This window comes from Hevea brasiliensis, chromosome 6 (genome assembly GCF_030052815.1).
Source record: "Hevea brasiliensis isolate MT/VB/25A 57/8 chromosome 6, ASM3005281v1, whole genome shotgun sequence".
Classification (NCBI taxonomy): Eukaryota; Viridiplantae; Streptophyta; class Magnoliopsida; order Malpighiales; family Euphorbiaceae; genus Hevea; species Hevea brasiliensis.
In genome coordinates this window covers 18,349,878-18,366,144 of record NC_079498.1, presented here as the reverse complement: position 1 = coordinate 18,366,144, position 16,267 = coordinate 18,349,878, and the positions used below count along the sequence as shown (strand labels likewise).

Here is a 16,267-nt window from a genome sequence, read left to right as displayed (position 1 = left end):
CATACATTTCCTTTGGTCATTATTGACCATTTTTCAGTCCACAATTGGTCAAAGATATTATTTATGCATTTCTCCAAAATTTGGTTCACAAACCCTAACATTCAAACCCTAATCTCATTAATTCATTGTATTTAACTACATTAATGGTTTTAATGCTAATCATTCAACTAGTTAAGGTTTCTACACTCATTCAAACTCATTAAATTCATGCAATTCATACTCCCTTCAACCAGACCAAAATTTCAGCAATGGTCCTTCCCCATATTTTTATTTCATTTCCTTAATCCTAAGCTCATTTCAACCATTAATCATGCATTTAAATGGAAAAATAAGGAGTTAACATACTAACCTCAATTTAAATGTCAATTCTTCAATTTCTCTCTTCCTTTCCTCTTTCTTTCTTGTTTTTAGGTTGGGATTGCAAGCTTTAGTAAGGTTTTTAGGGGAGTTATGTTGATTAAGTGGAGAAAATCAAGCTTAATTGTAAGCTTAAATGGAAGAATTCCATGGAGATGAGAGGGAGAAGGTGGGGCGGCAAACCAAGGGAAGAAGAAGACACTTTTCTAATTTTTTTTTGTTTTATTTTCTTTAGTCTTATCCCCTTTTAGAAGACCAAAAATCTCAAATTAATAAAATAAATAAATTAATCCTTTATGACATCATGCATGATGTCATCACCTTTGACTTTTCCATCTTCTCTCTCTTTTTTTTTTTAATTTTTTTTTCTATTAGTTCTTTAATTTTATTCTCGATTCCGAAATTTTCTTTTCTCCGATTTTATTTGACAGTTAGGTCAGGAGTCAGCTCTCGGGGTCAATTGACCAAATTGCCCCTCGCCGGTTCATCCTGGTTTGCAATTAATTCCATATTTCTTCCGGCTCCCTGACCTAATTATTTGACTGGCTTAACAGTTATTTTTCATAATTTTCTCTTTTCCACTGTGTTTATAAGGGTCCTAAGGACCGCGGCGTCACATTTTACGGTTCGAAATTTGAGTTTAAATCGACTTCGCAGTCGTTTCCGAGAAGGTCACCCATCACTGTGACTCTCGGCTCATTTAACTTCTTATGTTATGTTTTTCTTATTTATACTTAACTAATTGACAATTGCTAATTATTTGTGTTTATGGCTTATTTAGTTATCTTAGATGTGGTTATAATCCCCTTAATTATCCGAACCGACACCGGTCACCGGAACAGTGAAATATACCAGGCTATGCAAATGGGGGTGTTACATAAATAAAATAAAAATATTATTTTAATAAATAATATTATAATAATTAATAATATATATTATAATATTTTTATTATTAAAAATTATTTTTAATTTTAAATTAAATTTTAATTAAATAAAAAAATTAAAATATAAAATATTATTATAATAAAAAATTAAATGAAAAGCTGGATGCTACTATTTATTTAATTTTTTAACTATTTTATTTTATATTTTAAATAAAATATAAATATTATTTTAATAAATAATATTATAATAATTAATATTATATATTATAATTTTCTATTATAAAAAATTATTTTTAAATTTAAAATTAAATTAAATTTTAATTAAATAAAAAATTCACATTTTAAATAACATTTTATATTTTAATTTATTATTTAATTAAAATTTAATTTAATTCTAAATTAAAAAAATAATTTTTTATAATAAAAATATTATAATATACTATATGAATTATTATAATATTATTTATTAAAATAATATTTATATTTTATTTAAAATATAAAATAAAATATTAAAAAAATGTCCAACCTTTTTGTTTTAATTTTTTAATTATTTTATTATAATAGCATTTTATATTTTAATTTTTTATTTAATTAAAATATAATATGTTATTAAATGTTATTTAAAATGTGATTTTTTTATTCAATTAAAATTTAATTAAAAATAATTTTTTTATAATAAAAATATTATAATATTATTTATTAAAATAATATTTATATTTTATTTAAAGTATAAAATTAAATAATTAAAAAATTAAATGAAAAGTTGGATAGTAGTGTTTAGCATTTCATTGAATTTTTTTAATTATTTTATTATAATAATATTTTATATTTTAATTTTTTATTTAATTAAAATTTAATTTAATTTTAAATTAAAAAATAATTTTTATAATAAAAATATTATAATATATAATGTTAATTATTATAATATTATTTATTAAAATAATATTTATATTTTATGTAAAATATAAAATAAAATATTAAAAAAAATATCCGGCCTTTTTGTTTTAATTTTTAATTATTTTATTATAATAGTATTTTATATTTTAATTAAATAAAAATTAAAATGTAAAATATTATTAAATGTTATTTAAAATGTGAATTTTTTTATTTAATTAAACTTTAATTAAAAATAATTTTTTATAATAAAAATATTATAATATACAATATTAATTATTATAATATTATTTATTAAAATAATATTTATATTTTATTTAAAATATAAAATTAAATAATTAAAAAATTAAATAAAAAGATAAGTAGCGTCTAGCTTTTCATTTAATTTTTTTAATTATTTTATTATAATAATATTTTATATTTTAATTTTTATTTAATTAAAATTTAATTTAATTTTAATTTGAAAAAAATTATAATAAAAATATTATAATATATAATATTATTTATTAAAATAATATTTATATTTTATTTAAAATAAAATATTAAAAAAATAAAAACAAAAGCTGGATGCTACTATAATTAGCATCCAACTTTTTTTTTTTGTTTTTAAAACTTGGACGCTATTGGTAATAGCGTCCGGATCTCAAAACACTATTATAATTAGCGTCTCGTACTCATTTCTTCCATTTTAACATAATTAACCCTGTTTTGGTAATTAAATTGAAATTCGCCCTTTTCTAGTATATATTTATTTTTATTACACCTATTTGGTAAAAAACCCGTAAATAGATGACATTGAGCAAAATATTATAACGTAAATAATATAATTATAATTGAACATATATTAAATTAGACTAATGTCGACTGATGTGTACTCCTGTGCCACATCATGGAGGCCTCCTAGTCCATGATAGATTTGGGAATATCTATTTGTCGGATTATTGAATTTGCTTTTGCCTTTCTTTCTGATTTTGCATTCCGTTCAACACGCCATTGATGTTCCACCAAAATAATTATTTCATACAAAGAGAAAAAAAAAAAGAAAAAGATGAAAGAGGAAGAAAAAAAATCAAACTAGTTTTACTTGATACAAAAGAAGTCTTCCATTTTTTAAGACCATTTTGTGGCTTTTAAAGCAACTAAAATAATTCAAAGGCCTATGAAGCCAATAATTCAACATACCATATAAGAGGGAATAAATTCCCTGCAACATTTCTGCAACATGTCTATTCTAGCATACTATACATATTGCACTTGAAACCACAATTTCATTTGGTGGTTTTAGTGTAAAAAAAAGTCAAATTCTATTGATGTGACAGACAATGAGTCAAGACACAAAATTATTAATTTGACTGGCGATTTTGAGAGCAATATTGCTCTGCCACACTGACACAAAATAATAAAAGCTTTATTTCAAATAGCGATTTTTTATTAAAGTGCTGAAACATAAAATCACTTCTTTAAATGGTGGTTTCTATTATATTATATTATTTTGGTAAATAGTTTAAAATTCACATTATTTTGGTAAAATGTTTTTGAAATCACATTATTTTGGTTTTTGTCCCTAGTAATTAAGGAATAAAGTTTCACTATATACACATTTTCTTTAGTTTATCTTTGACGAATTTAAATAGGATTTGAATTGTTGGTCCCGTTAACATACTTCTCTTTGAATTGTGATCCCTCATGCATAAATAGTTATTTTCAGGCATGATTTTTGATAGGCATAATGATTTAAAAAATTCTTTTTTTACGATTTAATCTAATTATTTCAATTTTGGCAAATATGCTAAATTTTCTATTGTGAACTGCGGGAACGTGTAAATTGCAAAGAAACAAAATAAACATATAAAATACTAATATTTACGTAGTTCATCCCTTTCACATAGAGCTACATCCATGGGTATGTCATCTTCCACTAATAATAATAATAAATTATCAATTATAAGCTCAAGTTATACTATCCATCAATCCAATTACACCTAATATAACTCACACTACATAATAAATGTATTAATTAGTCCTTTTAATATTCTCTAGACATAATTCAATATATTTACTACTATAACTACTATACCACAAAGGGTGTCTTCAACTATATGGGTAAGAGCCCTCACCAATGGGCAAGAATTCCTTCCTCTTAGATTTTATGTCATTTCTCCACCTTAGGCCTAAATCTCTTTCTCTCCATAGGACTGCAAAGGGCAGAAGCCCCTCATCAATAGACAAAGCGAAATCCTTAGCAATTGGCAAAGTCATTCTCTGCAATGGGTGAAAACCCCTATTTATGGGCAAAGTTAAATAACCTTTTTACTAGGAAAAGTTAAATAATATTTTTACCATTCTTCTATTTATAGTGTTAATTTTCTTAATCTTAATCTGATTAGGAGTCTCACTTAATTTAGGAGTAATGCTAAAATACTAGTTATACTTTATATAGAAAATATTCTTCTATCCTATCGAAAAATATTTCTCCCACTCAAATTATTAGAAATAGGTCTTCCAAATCAATTAGTATTTTGAGTCATAAATATAACATTTTCAAAATTGATAGAAATTTTATCCAAATTTCAAATTGAATTTGAACACGAATGTGCACCATCTAGCTAGCACAGTAGGTGGCATTTTTTATTATACAAGAGTGAATCCCGCGTGACACATAGGCAACCACAGTTGACTTCAGTTAAAAAATTATTTACACCTAGGACTTTTCTATAGTATGTCTTAATTTGGGGGGGCACCATATAAGATTGTTATTCATCTTAAAACCCAATGTACAAAAGTTTGTTTTCCTTAATTACTTGAATAGCTAGTTCAGAAAAGGAAATGTCAAAAACCAACTTGTAGCTTGCCAGTTTCCTAAGTTTGGTTTTTTCCTTTTGTATTTGGGTTTGTCTTTTTCCATTTTTAAGTAATGGGTTCAAATTTTAACTCTTAATAGAAGTTATAGCCCAAGTTGTTTCCAAAAGATTATGAATCCTTCTGTTTCTCATAATTTTTATTTATTGTTTTGAGCCTGATTATGGATAAAACATTTTTGTTTAGTGTAATTCATTTTTTTTTTTTTAACAATCAAAAACTTTTTATTTGTGTGGATTCAAAACTACTTTTTGTTTAAAATAATAGAGCCTAAGTATAGGGATGGAGATTGATGCGTTTGTGTTTTGTGCAAGGGGTAAATTAATGGTGGATTGAATATTTCTAAAGTTTATTTAACATTAATTCATATTAAAATGTTTATTTTTGTGATAAATTTTGAATTTGTTGGCAAGCTGGATACTTTCCTCTTTTTGTCTATCAGAAAGAAACTTTATTGGTTAGTACCATCTTCTAGGAACTCATGTCTTTTCTTTATTGGGTTTCCACAATTTTCCTTTACCTCTTCTTCTAAGTAGGGAATCTTATGCCCTCGCCTGAAGATTGGATTCTCCCTCTTTGCCTTTGGGTGGGGTTGTAAATAGGCTTATGTAGGCCTTTTTTAGCAAATCCAGTGGCAGCAAGGAAAGTGGCGGAGGGAGGGGGCTATTTACTTATTAGAAAAATATATTAATGAACTTATTTACTTATTAATCGTTAAAATAAAATTTTAACTAATTAAAAATTTTATCATTAACAAAAATTTATAATATGATTATGAAATATAAAATATAGAAAAATGCATATTAAATTATATTATTAAAGTACAATAATAAATAATTTGCGAAATGTGCGAGGAAAAAGAAGTGTTCCTTTGGCCCCTCTTTAAGATTACATCCTAGCTCTGCCACTAACCAAGGAGAGGTTTATTTTGGATATACACAACTTTGTTACCCTCCACAAAATAGCTGTGCTCTTGGAGGATGACTTACCTTTTGTGTTGTTCTGTTGCATGCTGGGCTAATTTTCATTGGCCCCTCTGTTTTTCTACATTGTAATACCCTGATATTTTTTTTTTAATAAAATTTCTTTTATAAATATTGATAATATTTTATATAATTGATTTAGATAATTTATTACAAAGTAAAATAATTTATTAATTAATTTAATAGAGGGATTTTAATAAATAAAATACTATATATTGAAAAGTTAAGAGTGTGTATATATATAAAAGAAAAGTTGAATGAAATGACAACTTGCTGCAAAACTTTGGGCAGCGTGTTTCAGCGGCAGGGTTTTTAAAAAAAATGAAATTTCAAAACAACATTTCCCCCCTTTTTTTTCTCTCCCTCTCGTTAACTCTCTTTCTTCCCCCCATTTTTGCTCCGGCCAACCACCATCACTGCCGACGAGAGACCCAGACTAGACCTATGGTGACCGATGACCTTCCCAACTTACAAGCACAAACTAACGTTCAATCTTCACAGAGTGCTTCTGCCTATAACTCACTCTAATTTTCAATCATTTACGTTTAAATCACTAAAACAGAAATAACAATAATTCAGTTTACGCAGGCACTCTAATTCAGTTTATTCACAATAAGCATTTCACATTGCCATAATGTCACAATTTACACTACCAAGTGACGAACGAGACAGCCAATGCTATTGGCAGATGATGCAATTTTGAAGCCTAATTAAACCTTCAAGGCCTCCATCTCCCTCTCCACAATCTTACACCTCACCAAGCTCCCAATAGTATTCAAAACCATCTTCACATCTTCCCATCTATCCCCATTAGCCAATTTCTTATACAAATAGCTATCAAATGTCATTCTCTGCACATACTCATCTCCACATAGCTCTACCAATGCTTCTCTCGCTGCATTACTACCATAAAACACTCTCTGCAGCAAGTCCAAGAATCTGAATGTTTTCATGAACTTCCTATCCCACTCTCTCAAATACTCTCTTTTTAAATCTTCTTCGCTTACCATCTTCTCCCCTCCCTCAGAAGCCTTCACTATCGCCTCTCCGCACATTCTTCCTGACTTCGCCGCGAAGTATATCCCTTCGCCAGAGCACTTTGTCACGTATCCCGCCGCATCCCCCACCAGCGCTACTCTCCCCCGTACCCTCGTCGGACGTGGGTGCTCCGGTATTGGGTGTGCCTCCACTTTGATCACTTTCCCCCCATTGATCTTGTGGCTTACCCTTTCTCTGATCCCTCTCTGGTATACTTTAATGTCTGGTTTCGCGCACACTGTACCAGTGCCCACTGCCACGTGGTCGCATTTGGGGAATACCCACGCGTAGAAATCGGGTGACACGTCATTTCCTACGTACATCTCTGCGAGATTTTGGTAGTATTCCATTTTCTCTTCGGGTAATCTAATTCTCTCTTGGAAAGCGATGGCACAAGTGTAATTTCCAGCTTTTATCGATTTGGCGACTCTGCTGTTGGCTCCGTCCGCTCCGATGATCACATCGACGGCTAGGGTGCGTTTGGTGTTGTTGCTTGTGTGGTGGATGATGTAAGGCTCGGTTGATGAGGAAGGGACCTCGAGATGCGTGACAAGGGCGGGAATCAAATGAGAGCCACTTGATTGGGCACGAGAGCGGAGGAAGGAGTCCAGTACTTCACGGCGGAGCATGGGGATGGACTCGTGAGGTTTGAGGGTTTTGGAGCCAAAATCAACAGTGAGATTAGAAGGGGAAATGATTTTCATGCGAGTGACATGGCGGTCGATGAGGTGGAGAGGGATGGAGAATTCGTCGAGCATGCAGAGAGGAATGGCTCCGCCACAGGGCTTGGCTGTGGAAGTGCTGCGCTCGAAGAGAAAAGTTTCGATTCCACCAGAGGCGAGGGCTTCCGCAGCGGAGGAGCCAGCTGGGCCGCCTCCAACGACGGCGACGCGTAGCTTCCGGCCAGAGAGTAGCTTGGTGGGGGAAGAACAGGCAGTAATAGTAAGAGTTGGGCGTTTTGAGTGGGCGCATTCGGAGGAGGTTGTGGTTTTGAGTGGAGACAGGAAGCATGGTTGAAAGGTGTGGGGGGTTTGTGTCATAGACATGGTTTGTTGAAGAAAGTATTGGGTTTTCTAGCAAAAGGAGAGTGTGTGTGTGTGTGTGATGTGTGCCTGTGCGGAGGTGAAGATGGGTTTGGGCTTGGCTCTTATGCAAGTGGCAACGGTGGATTTGAATATTTTAAAGTTTATTTAACATCAAGGAATAGTAAAATGTTGAATTCTTTTGAACTTCTGTTTGTATTTTATCACTGCTTTTGATGCCCCCTTTTTCCCCAATCTGCACTTCATAATCAAGATTGTATTGGAGCATGGACTTACATATCTCACAACTGATTCAATTTCCTATCTGCAAGGCTTGCTATCAGAGATTGAAATACCAGTTAACTTTAATCTGACTCAAAAATGGGATCTTGAGCTTGCAACATTATCAGTTCCAAGAGTGAAGCAATATAATTATCATTGCCTTCTGTTCAGTGCATCCACAGCAGTAATCCAATGAACAAATGTTTGTTTTGCTTAATCGCTTGAACAGCTAGCTTGTAGAAAGGGAATATCATATACCAGCCAGTGGCTTGCTAGTTTCCCCAGTTTGGATTTTGACTTTGTGTTTGGGCCTTTTTTATTAATGGGTTGAAATTTTAATATTTGTAGAAGTTATAGCCCAAGTTATATCCAAAAGATTATCCAAGTAACAAGAATTGATTTGGGTAGACTTGACTTGGATAATTTTTATCTATACAGGAAGACTTTGATGAGACAAGAAAAGAATAGGCAAATTAGAAAAACTTAGCTTGGTGATATATTATTTTGTGCCAGTATGAATTATGTAATCGTCCGTGTCCTCATTTTCCAACTCCCTGTGTATAAAAACCAAAATATTTTTGACGTAAATATTAAAAAAAGAAATACTAATATCAATCCCAACAAAATTGATTTCATTTAATCAAAGTGAAGAAAAAAGACGACCTATGAATGGGTTTGGAGTCCCATGTTGCTCAAGCCCGAAAGTTAAAAGGCTTGAAGCTTTTAAAGCGAGACAGTTTTTGTTTTAAGGGAAAATTGCTGTCGATGGGAAACTTGAGTATAAAATGGTTTTCAAAAACTGAATGCAGTAGTTAGTCTAAGATAAAAAGAAAATAGGCGTGCACTTGATACTTTTGGGACAGAAACAAGAAGGCTGTTCTTTTTGAAGAAGCAAGCGGCATGTGGTTGGTTTTCCTTATTGAAGCAATTCTTAGGTGCAAGAAGGTGCTCTTTCTCAAATCATTATAGTGGTAATTTTCAACAATCCAAGTAACACTTAAATCATGGATTATATGCATAACTCATGTTAATGTGATTATCCATGAAATTAGCGATACAAGTTGGTATCTAGCTACAAACAAAATCAATCTCAACAGCATTAAATACTAAGAATGACGTCATTTATTATTTCTCGCAGTTGTTATAATATAATTTTATTTTAATAATTGATTGTGATAAATTTTATATAAATTCTACCATGATAAATTTATTAAAATACATTCATTGTACATGTGATTGCTATTAGAATTAATAATGAGTTACTTATTGATATTCGGGTAAGGCATACTTTCAAATTTCAAGTCAAAGTCCAGGATTCTCAGTAATTGAGAGATAAAATTTGACTCTATACACATTTTCTTTGGTTCATCTTTGATGAATTTAAATAGGATTTGAATTGTTGGTCCATTAACATACTTCTCTTTGATTTGTGATTCCTCATATATAATTAGTTATTTTTAGGCATGATTTTTGATAAGCCTAATGATTTAAAAAAAAAATTCATGATTTAATTTAATTATTTCAATTCTAATAAAATATACTAAATTTTTAAAATTGCTAAAGATTTTATCACTGCTTTTGATGCCCCTTTTTTCCCAATGTGCACTGACTTAACAGATCTCGCAACTGATTCTATTTCCTATCTTCAAGGCTTGCTATCAGAGTTTGAAATACTAGTTCTCTCTTTAATCTGACACAAAAATGGGATGTTGAGATTGCAACACATCAGTTGAGCATTTGCTTCTCTGCACACCATGCCGCAAGATAAGACTCTAGTCTATGTTTTTAAAATTAGACCCAGGAGTGAAGTAGTGTGATTATCATTGCCTTCTGTTCATTCCATCCACATCAGTATTCCAATGAGCAAAAGTTTGTTTTGCTTAATTACTTGAACAGCTAGGGAATATCAGATACCAACCAGTAGCTTGTCATTTTCCCCATTTGGTTTTTGACTTCAGTATTTTTTTTTTTCCTTTTTATTAATGGGTTGAAATTTTATTTTATTTTTTTAATAGAAGTTATAGCGAAGACACGTGTCTCTTTCTCTTACTTTTTATTTATTTTTTAATATTTTGGGCCTAATTATGGATAAATCATTTTTATATAGTGTAATTCAAAACTTTTTACTTGAGTGGATTCAATTATATGAGTCCCTTTAATATACAAAAATACAATAATTTTATAATTTATACATTAAAAGGTTAAAGTTTAAGGATGAATGTGTGAACAAAGTGAATTATTTATGTGAATTGTTACTTGCTCTTCACTGTAAAAAAATATTTCTTAGATCTTTTTAGTGTTTAGAATGCAGTGCATGTTTGTAAGGATGGAATTTTAATAATTTTATTATTTGATTATTAAATATTAAGACATTATGTCTGCAACTAAATGATGTTTCATTTGATTTTGGTATGCAATTGTCCAAGAATTATTGGAGTACATTAATTGTTTGGATAGAACATAATCTTAATTCTTAAACGAAGTGGGATTAGGCTACTACCCATAACTAAGCACGATCCTTTTATATATATATATATATATATATATATATATATATATATATATATATATATATATATATTAAAGAACAGAGACCGAGCTTGCTTGCTAGAATTTGAAGCTCAAAGCCTCTAAGGTGGGGTGCTGCTACTATTCAAATGTATTATATATGGGATGTTCCAAGAAGCTCTCCAACTGTGAACCTTCCCAAAAAAGAGGTGTCCTGATTATAATGCATGCCTTTATTAATGTTCAAATTTGGCAGGTAGTGAATAGAAATTTGACAGGTAGCTCTTGTATAAGTATATTCATTTGGAGTTTTTCTAGACCTTATAATTAGAAGCCAAGCTTATGGACTCAAACCTTTTGGGGATGCAAGTTTGGTTGAATCTAAAGCATTTATATTGAACTCCATTTCTGTTCTGAGTCTAGCTTAGTGTTTAAAACATCTCTAAAGATCATCCCTAGTTAAGAGTACTTGAGCGAAAATAATTCTTTAAATCATATGATCCCTGTTGCAAGTTTGTGTTTAATAAAAATGAACAAACATATTTCAATCCTATATATTTGAATGCATGCTATGAATAAAAATACAATTGCAAAGGAAATGGAATTTATTTCATAAGCAAAATGACCATATATATAGCATAGAGATTGTTATTCCATGCAAAAAAAGATGGTAAAAAAAAAAAAAAAAAACACTTATCACCTTTGTTCTCATATAGATTGTTCCAAACACATTCTAATAACTAACTTATAAATTGAAATTAACCACTTCTTAAAATGAGTGATAAATCTAGTGACCTTAAAAGCAATGGGTAAAATTAAGCAACTACTCTTTCTTGCTCTCCATTTTCTGAAGATATCGTTGTATGCCCATCGTCTCTTAACTGTTGCAATTCTTCTTGCTTACTTTCTCTTTGAGGCAGAGACCGTTGTTGTTCATCTTTTCCCAATTGTTGTGACCCTTCTTGTTCTTTCAAATCTTTGATCTCAGATTCTTCTGTTCTTCCATGTAGTGAGGAAATTTTTACTAGTGGAACAGCTGCACGACTGAGGTAGTAGATGATATATCGCATAAAATGCGGCTTATTGCATGAAAATGATAATGAAAATATTGTGATTATCGACAATGGAATGATAAGAGAGATGATTCCCATGATGAGAGCATAGGAGGCTAGCCAAGAAACTTGGCTTAGTCCTGCTTGTATTGCAGCCATGAATGCCAGGGACATCATCGCAAGAGCTAAGCCTAATAGATGTAGGGAAAGGAAATAGAAATATACCGCAAAATAGACATCAATTAACACTATACCAACGAGGATGGAGAAAATACTGATGATGGAACTATAAAAAGCAGTGGCGTTGCACATCACAGAGAATTGAAACATAGGCTTATTTAAAATAGTTGCCATTCCTTTGTCTGGATTGTTAGAGCTATTATATCCACCAGGGATGGAGAATACAGCAGTAAAGGTTACGGTGGCCACAAGCGTTTCCAGCAGTAATACAATGCCAACCAACTCTTTAATCTCTTCAACTCTAATTGAATATCTCTTGTTGGAATTTCGCTCGTTAAAATTTAGATCAAAATTTGGGCGAGCACCAGCAGAAAACAAAGCACCATTTGTCAAAGACTGCAAAGGAATTAGATGATAAAATCCTTCAGGTGGCTATCATAAATCGCCATGTGGCCAAAAAATAACTTATAAAAGTGTGACATTTAGTTTAATAAGAATCATTATATAATTGCTAACAAAAAGTTACTTATAAAAGCGTGACACTTAGATTAATAAGTATCCTCCCAAAATCACCATGCATGTGTCATGTTAAGGAAATAATTTATTGATTTATTTATTTTAAAATTTAAAATTAAATAACATATATTTTTATATCTTTTACAAAATATAAAATTATATTAGATAATAATAAAAATTATATTAGCTAATTTTAAAAAATTATATTAAATACAAAATTATATAAACTACTTTTAAAAAATCACTGTGTATTATATTAGTCAACCTAAAAAAATTATACGAGCTATTATAAAAAAAATTATATCAAATATAAAATTATATATGCAGCTATTACAAAACTGTTTCAGGTGTTATTAAAACATTATATCAAATACAAAATTATATATGTATTTGATATAATTAGCTAAACAAAATTATAATAGCTAATATGAAAAAATTATATCATACACTATTAAAGAATTAAATAAGATACAAAATTATATTAGTTACTAAATCACCACATGATATAACTTATATCAGTTGCTACTATAAAATTATATCTATTGCTGTTACTAAATTATATGATCTGCTATTAAGAAATACTACATAACATGTTAATCAATTTAAAAAATAATGTAATGATACAATTATAAAAGCTGCCATTAAAAAATTATATCAAATACTACTAAAACTTTATATAAGTTATAGAATTATATCTATTACAAGGTTATATCAATTGTTACTCTAAAATTATACCCGTTGCTATAAAAAAATTACGGCATATGAATTAGCATGCTTTGATAAAATTACTATGATTTTATCACTGAACCATTTGTGTGTGCATTTAACTATCTTAGGAAAAACAAATTTGCTATTAGTCCAATGGCAACATCACTTTAATATGGTATCTACGATGGGCAAATGATCTTTACTCTAATTCTAATGGGCTTAATGGCTTTAAGAATTCTAAACATTTGATTTTTTTTATTTTTTTAATATTTTAATTTTGATTATTTATCTAGATTTTATAATTTGCTTACAGTTTATAAAATAGTTAACAGTTGTAAGATCTTTCCCATATCTTAATTAAATTACTTTCATCCAAATGAGTGATATAATATTATCTTCTGTTTCATTCTTGATTAATTTTGATTGACCAAAATAAGATAAAAACCAAATTGGAAAACCAAGATAATATATATTGTTAAAATTAAAAGTTTGAGCAAATTTGTAAAATTACACGAAGGTTGGATGACATTAATTTTAATAGGTTTAATATATAAATTCACTCTCACTTTATATATTTTTTTCCATCACATATCTCTCATTAAAAAAATATTAAAATTAAAAAGTATAATAATGAACAATATAAATTATTTAAAAAGTGTTTGAATATTATAAAAAAAATATATTTTTAATAAGATGATAAATCAAATAAATAAATAAATAAATATAGGCAGGGGTGTATATAGAGTTCATACGTATTCAACTCTCCTGCGACCGCCGGTAAGCTTGGGACTTACATCATAAACCGGTTTGCTTTCATTGTTCAGAAGCTTTATGTTTATTTTCTTTTGCCATGTTAAAGTAAGCACAACTGCTGGATGAGAGTTCATTGCTGCCAAATGTAAAGGAGTGTTTCCATTTCTGTCTTTCTCATTCAAAAGCTTCTCCAGTGTAGGAGTTTCCGAAATGAATCTCACCACGTTATCTTTTCCACTCTTAGCAGCAACATGAAGAATATTCTGACCTTCTCTGTTGAACAACTCTCTTTGATGGGGCCACTGCTCAAGCAACTCCTTTATTACCTCAACACGCCCTTCCTCGCTTGCAATGTGAATAGGAAAGAACCCCTTATTATCCATTTCAAACAGGCCACCACAAAATTTGCTTGAGAGGAACCGAACTGCATCAACGTTACCTCTGTGTGCCGCCCAATGAAGCACAGTTCGTCCTCTTCCATCTTTTAATTGGACAAGTTCAGGATTCACCTCAGCCATCTCCTTTAACATATCTGAAATTTGAGGGACTATTAAATGGAATTAGCGTGAATTAAAGAAGATTGACAGACGCAAGTAGGTACCTATTTTGTCTTCAATAATAGTAGCATGAGCTGGGGGGTTTCCTCCAAGCTTCTTGTGTGAATCATAATGGCTTAATGGAGCTTTCAACAGTAATCGAAAAATGTCAAAATCACCTATTTTGACTGCCATATAGAGCGGAGACCAACCTTCCTTGTTCTGATAATACCACACTTCTTCATCTGCAGAAATCAGGAATTGAGCCACATCAAGGTGGCGATTCATCACACCCTCATGCAAAGCAGTGTTTCCGTGCACATTTTTTATCCTTAATAATCTATCATCACCTGTACTTTCTGCGAAATCATTTTCAGAAGTGAAAGAAGAGGAAGCTGAAGTAGTATCTGTGCCAGGGAAATCTTTTCCACGGCAAACAAGAATTTCAATAGTATTAAGCATTCCACCTCTAGCAGCAATGTGCAGAGCAGTATCGCCTTTGATATTCCTCTTCGAAATATGCGAAGGAAAGTGATACGCAATGAGTTGGGCAATCTCTTCATTCCTTGAACTTGTGGCAATATGAAGCAAAGAATTTCCTGACGGGTCTAGTTGATTGAAGATGGTTGGCAGGGATACCTTTTTCTCTGCTGAAATTCGTTCCATAGCATCAATGAACTTGTCAGCATTGGCTTCAACTGCAGCTTCAAGCAGGGCAGGATCCATAATGTAATCTGTCCTATTAGGCTGTATGGAAGTTTCCAGTCCTTTATTCATTAATGTTTGAAACCGCTGGCTTCTCTGCTCCCAGCAGAGGATGCTTATATTCAGATCCATCGAGCCTGCCATCAGTGAACCTCTTCCTGGACTTGAACTACAGAAAGCGTCCTAGAAATAGCACTTGGATAGACTCCACTTGGGTAGGCTTTTGTTGGGTTTGAGTAGCGTGTGTACCGTCCATATGGGTAGGCTTTACTCGGGTGGTTGGTTTGAGCCGTGAGTCTATATAGAATGACTTGGAAAATTCTTAATTAGAATCCGTATCCAAGGCACAATATATATTATAAAATTTATTTATTAAATATATGAATATATTAAATATATGAGTATAAGTAATTATATTTTAAATTTATGATATGATAGATTTAGGTAAGAGAAATCTGAATAAATTTCACCAATCATTTATTTTTAAATTTAAAATTTCATTTGTTTTGTAAAAAATATTTCTAAGGAAATATTTTTTTATATTTTTTATCATTCGAGGCAATTAAAAAATTTACTAACGAAAAATATTGTTATGATGAAAGGAAAAACCAATTATTTTGTAGGAGAAATGACTTAGTAAATTAAATTATTTTTTAAATTTTGATAATTTTATTAAAATGTAAAAAATATTTATATATATATAAACTAAATACATATTATTACTTTAATATTATAATTAAATAATAAAAATATATTTCTTAAAAAAATAATTTTATTAAAATTATTATATATGTATAAATTATTTTATGTGAAATAGACCAACCCTTCAACAAGTAAAAAAGGACATGGCTTGGGTAGTTAGATTTGAGTAGTTTATTGCCATGAGTCAAAGAAATATACATAAAGACTAGGCAAATTGTAAAGAAAAACTTAGCTTTCCTTCATATATATGAAAGAAGAAAGACTAATTATCGATCCCAACAATTTCAT

General features: G+C 30.2%; 2 protein-coding genes across 2 annotated transcripts; both read right to left on the bottom strand.

Annotated features, from left to right (window-relative positions):
- Nucleotides 1–6,574: 6,574 nt before the first annotated feature.
- Nucleotides 6,575–8,133, bottom strand: LOC110655700 (geranylgeranyl diphosphate reductase, chloroplastic-like). Its single transcript, XM_058148440.1, has one exon. It carries the CDS (start codon nt 8,059–8,061, stop codon nt 6,688–6,690), a length of 1,374 nt encoding a protein of 457 aa, XP_058004423.1. The 5' UTR covers nt 8,062–8,133; the 3' UTR covers nt 6,575–6,687.
- A 3,509-nt stretch (nt 8,134–11,642) lies between these two features.
- Nucleotides 11,643–15,421, bottom strand: LOC110655699 (protein ACCELERATED CELL DEATH 6-like). The gene is made up of 3 exons (XM_058147943.1): nt 14,638–15,421; nt 14,036–14,568; nt 11,643–12,491 (listed from the first exon to the last, which is right to left on the bottom strand). The coding sequence occupies exons 1-3, from the start codon at nt 15,419–15,421 to the stop codon at nt 11,643–11,645; spliced, it is 2,166 nt and encodes a 721-aa protein (XP_058003926.1).
- Between the last annotated feature and the right edge of the window lie 846 nt (nt 15,422–16,267).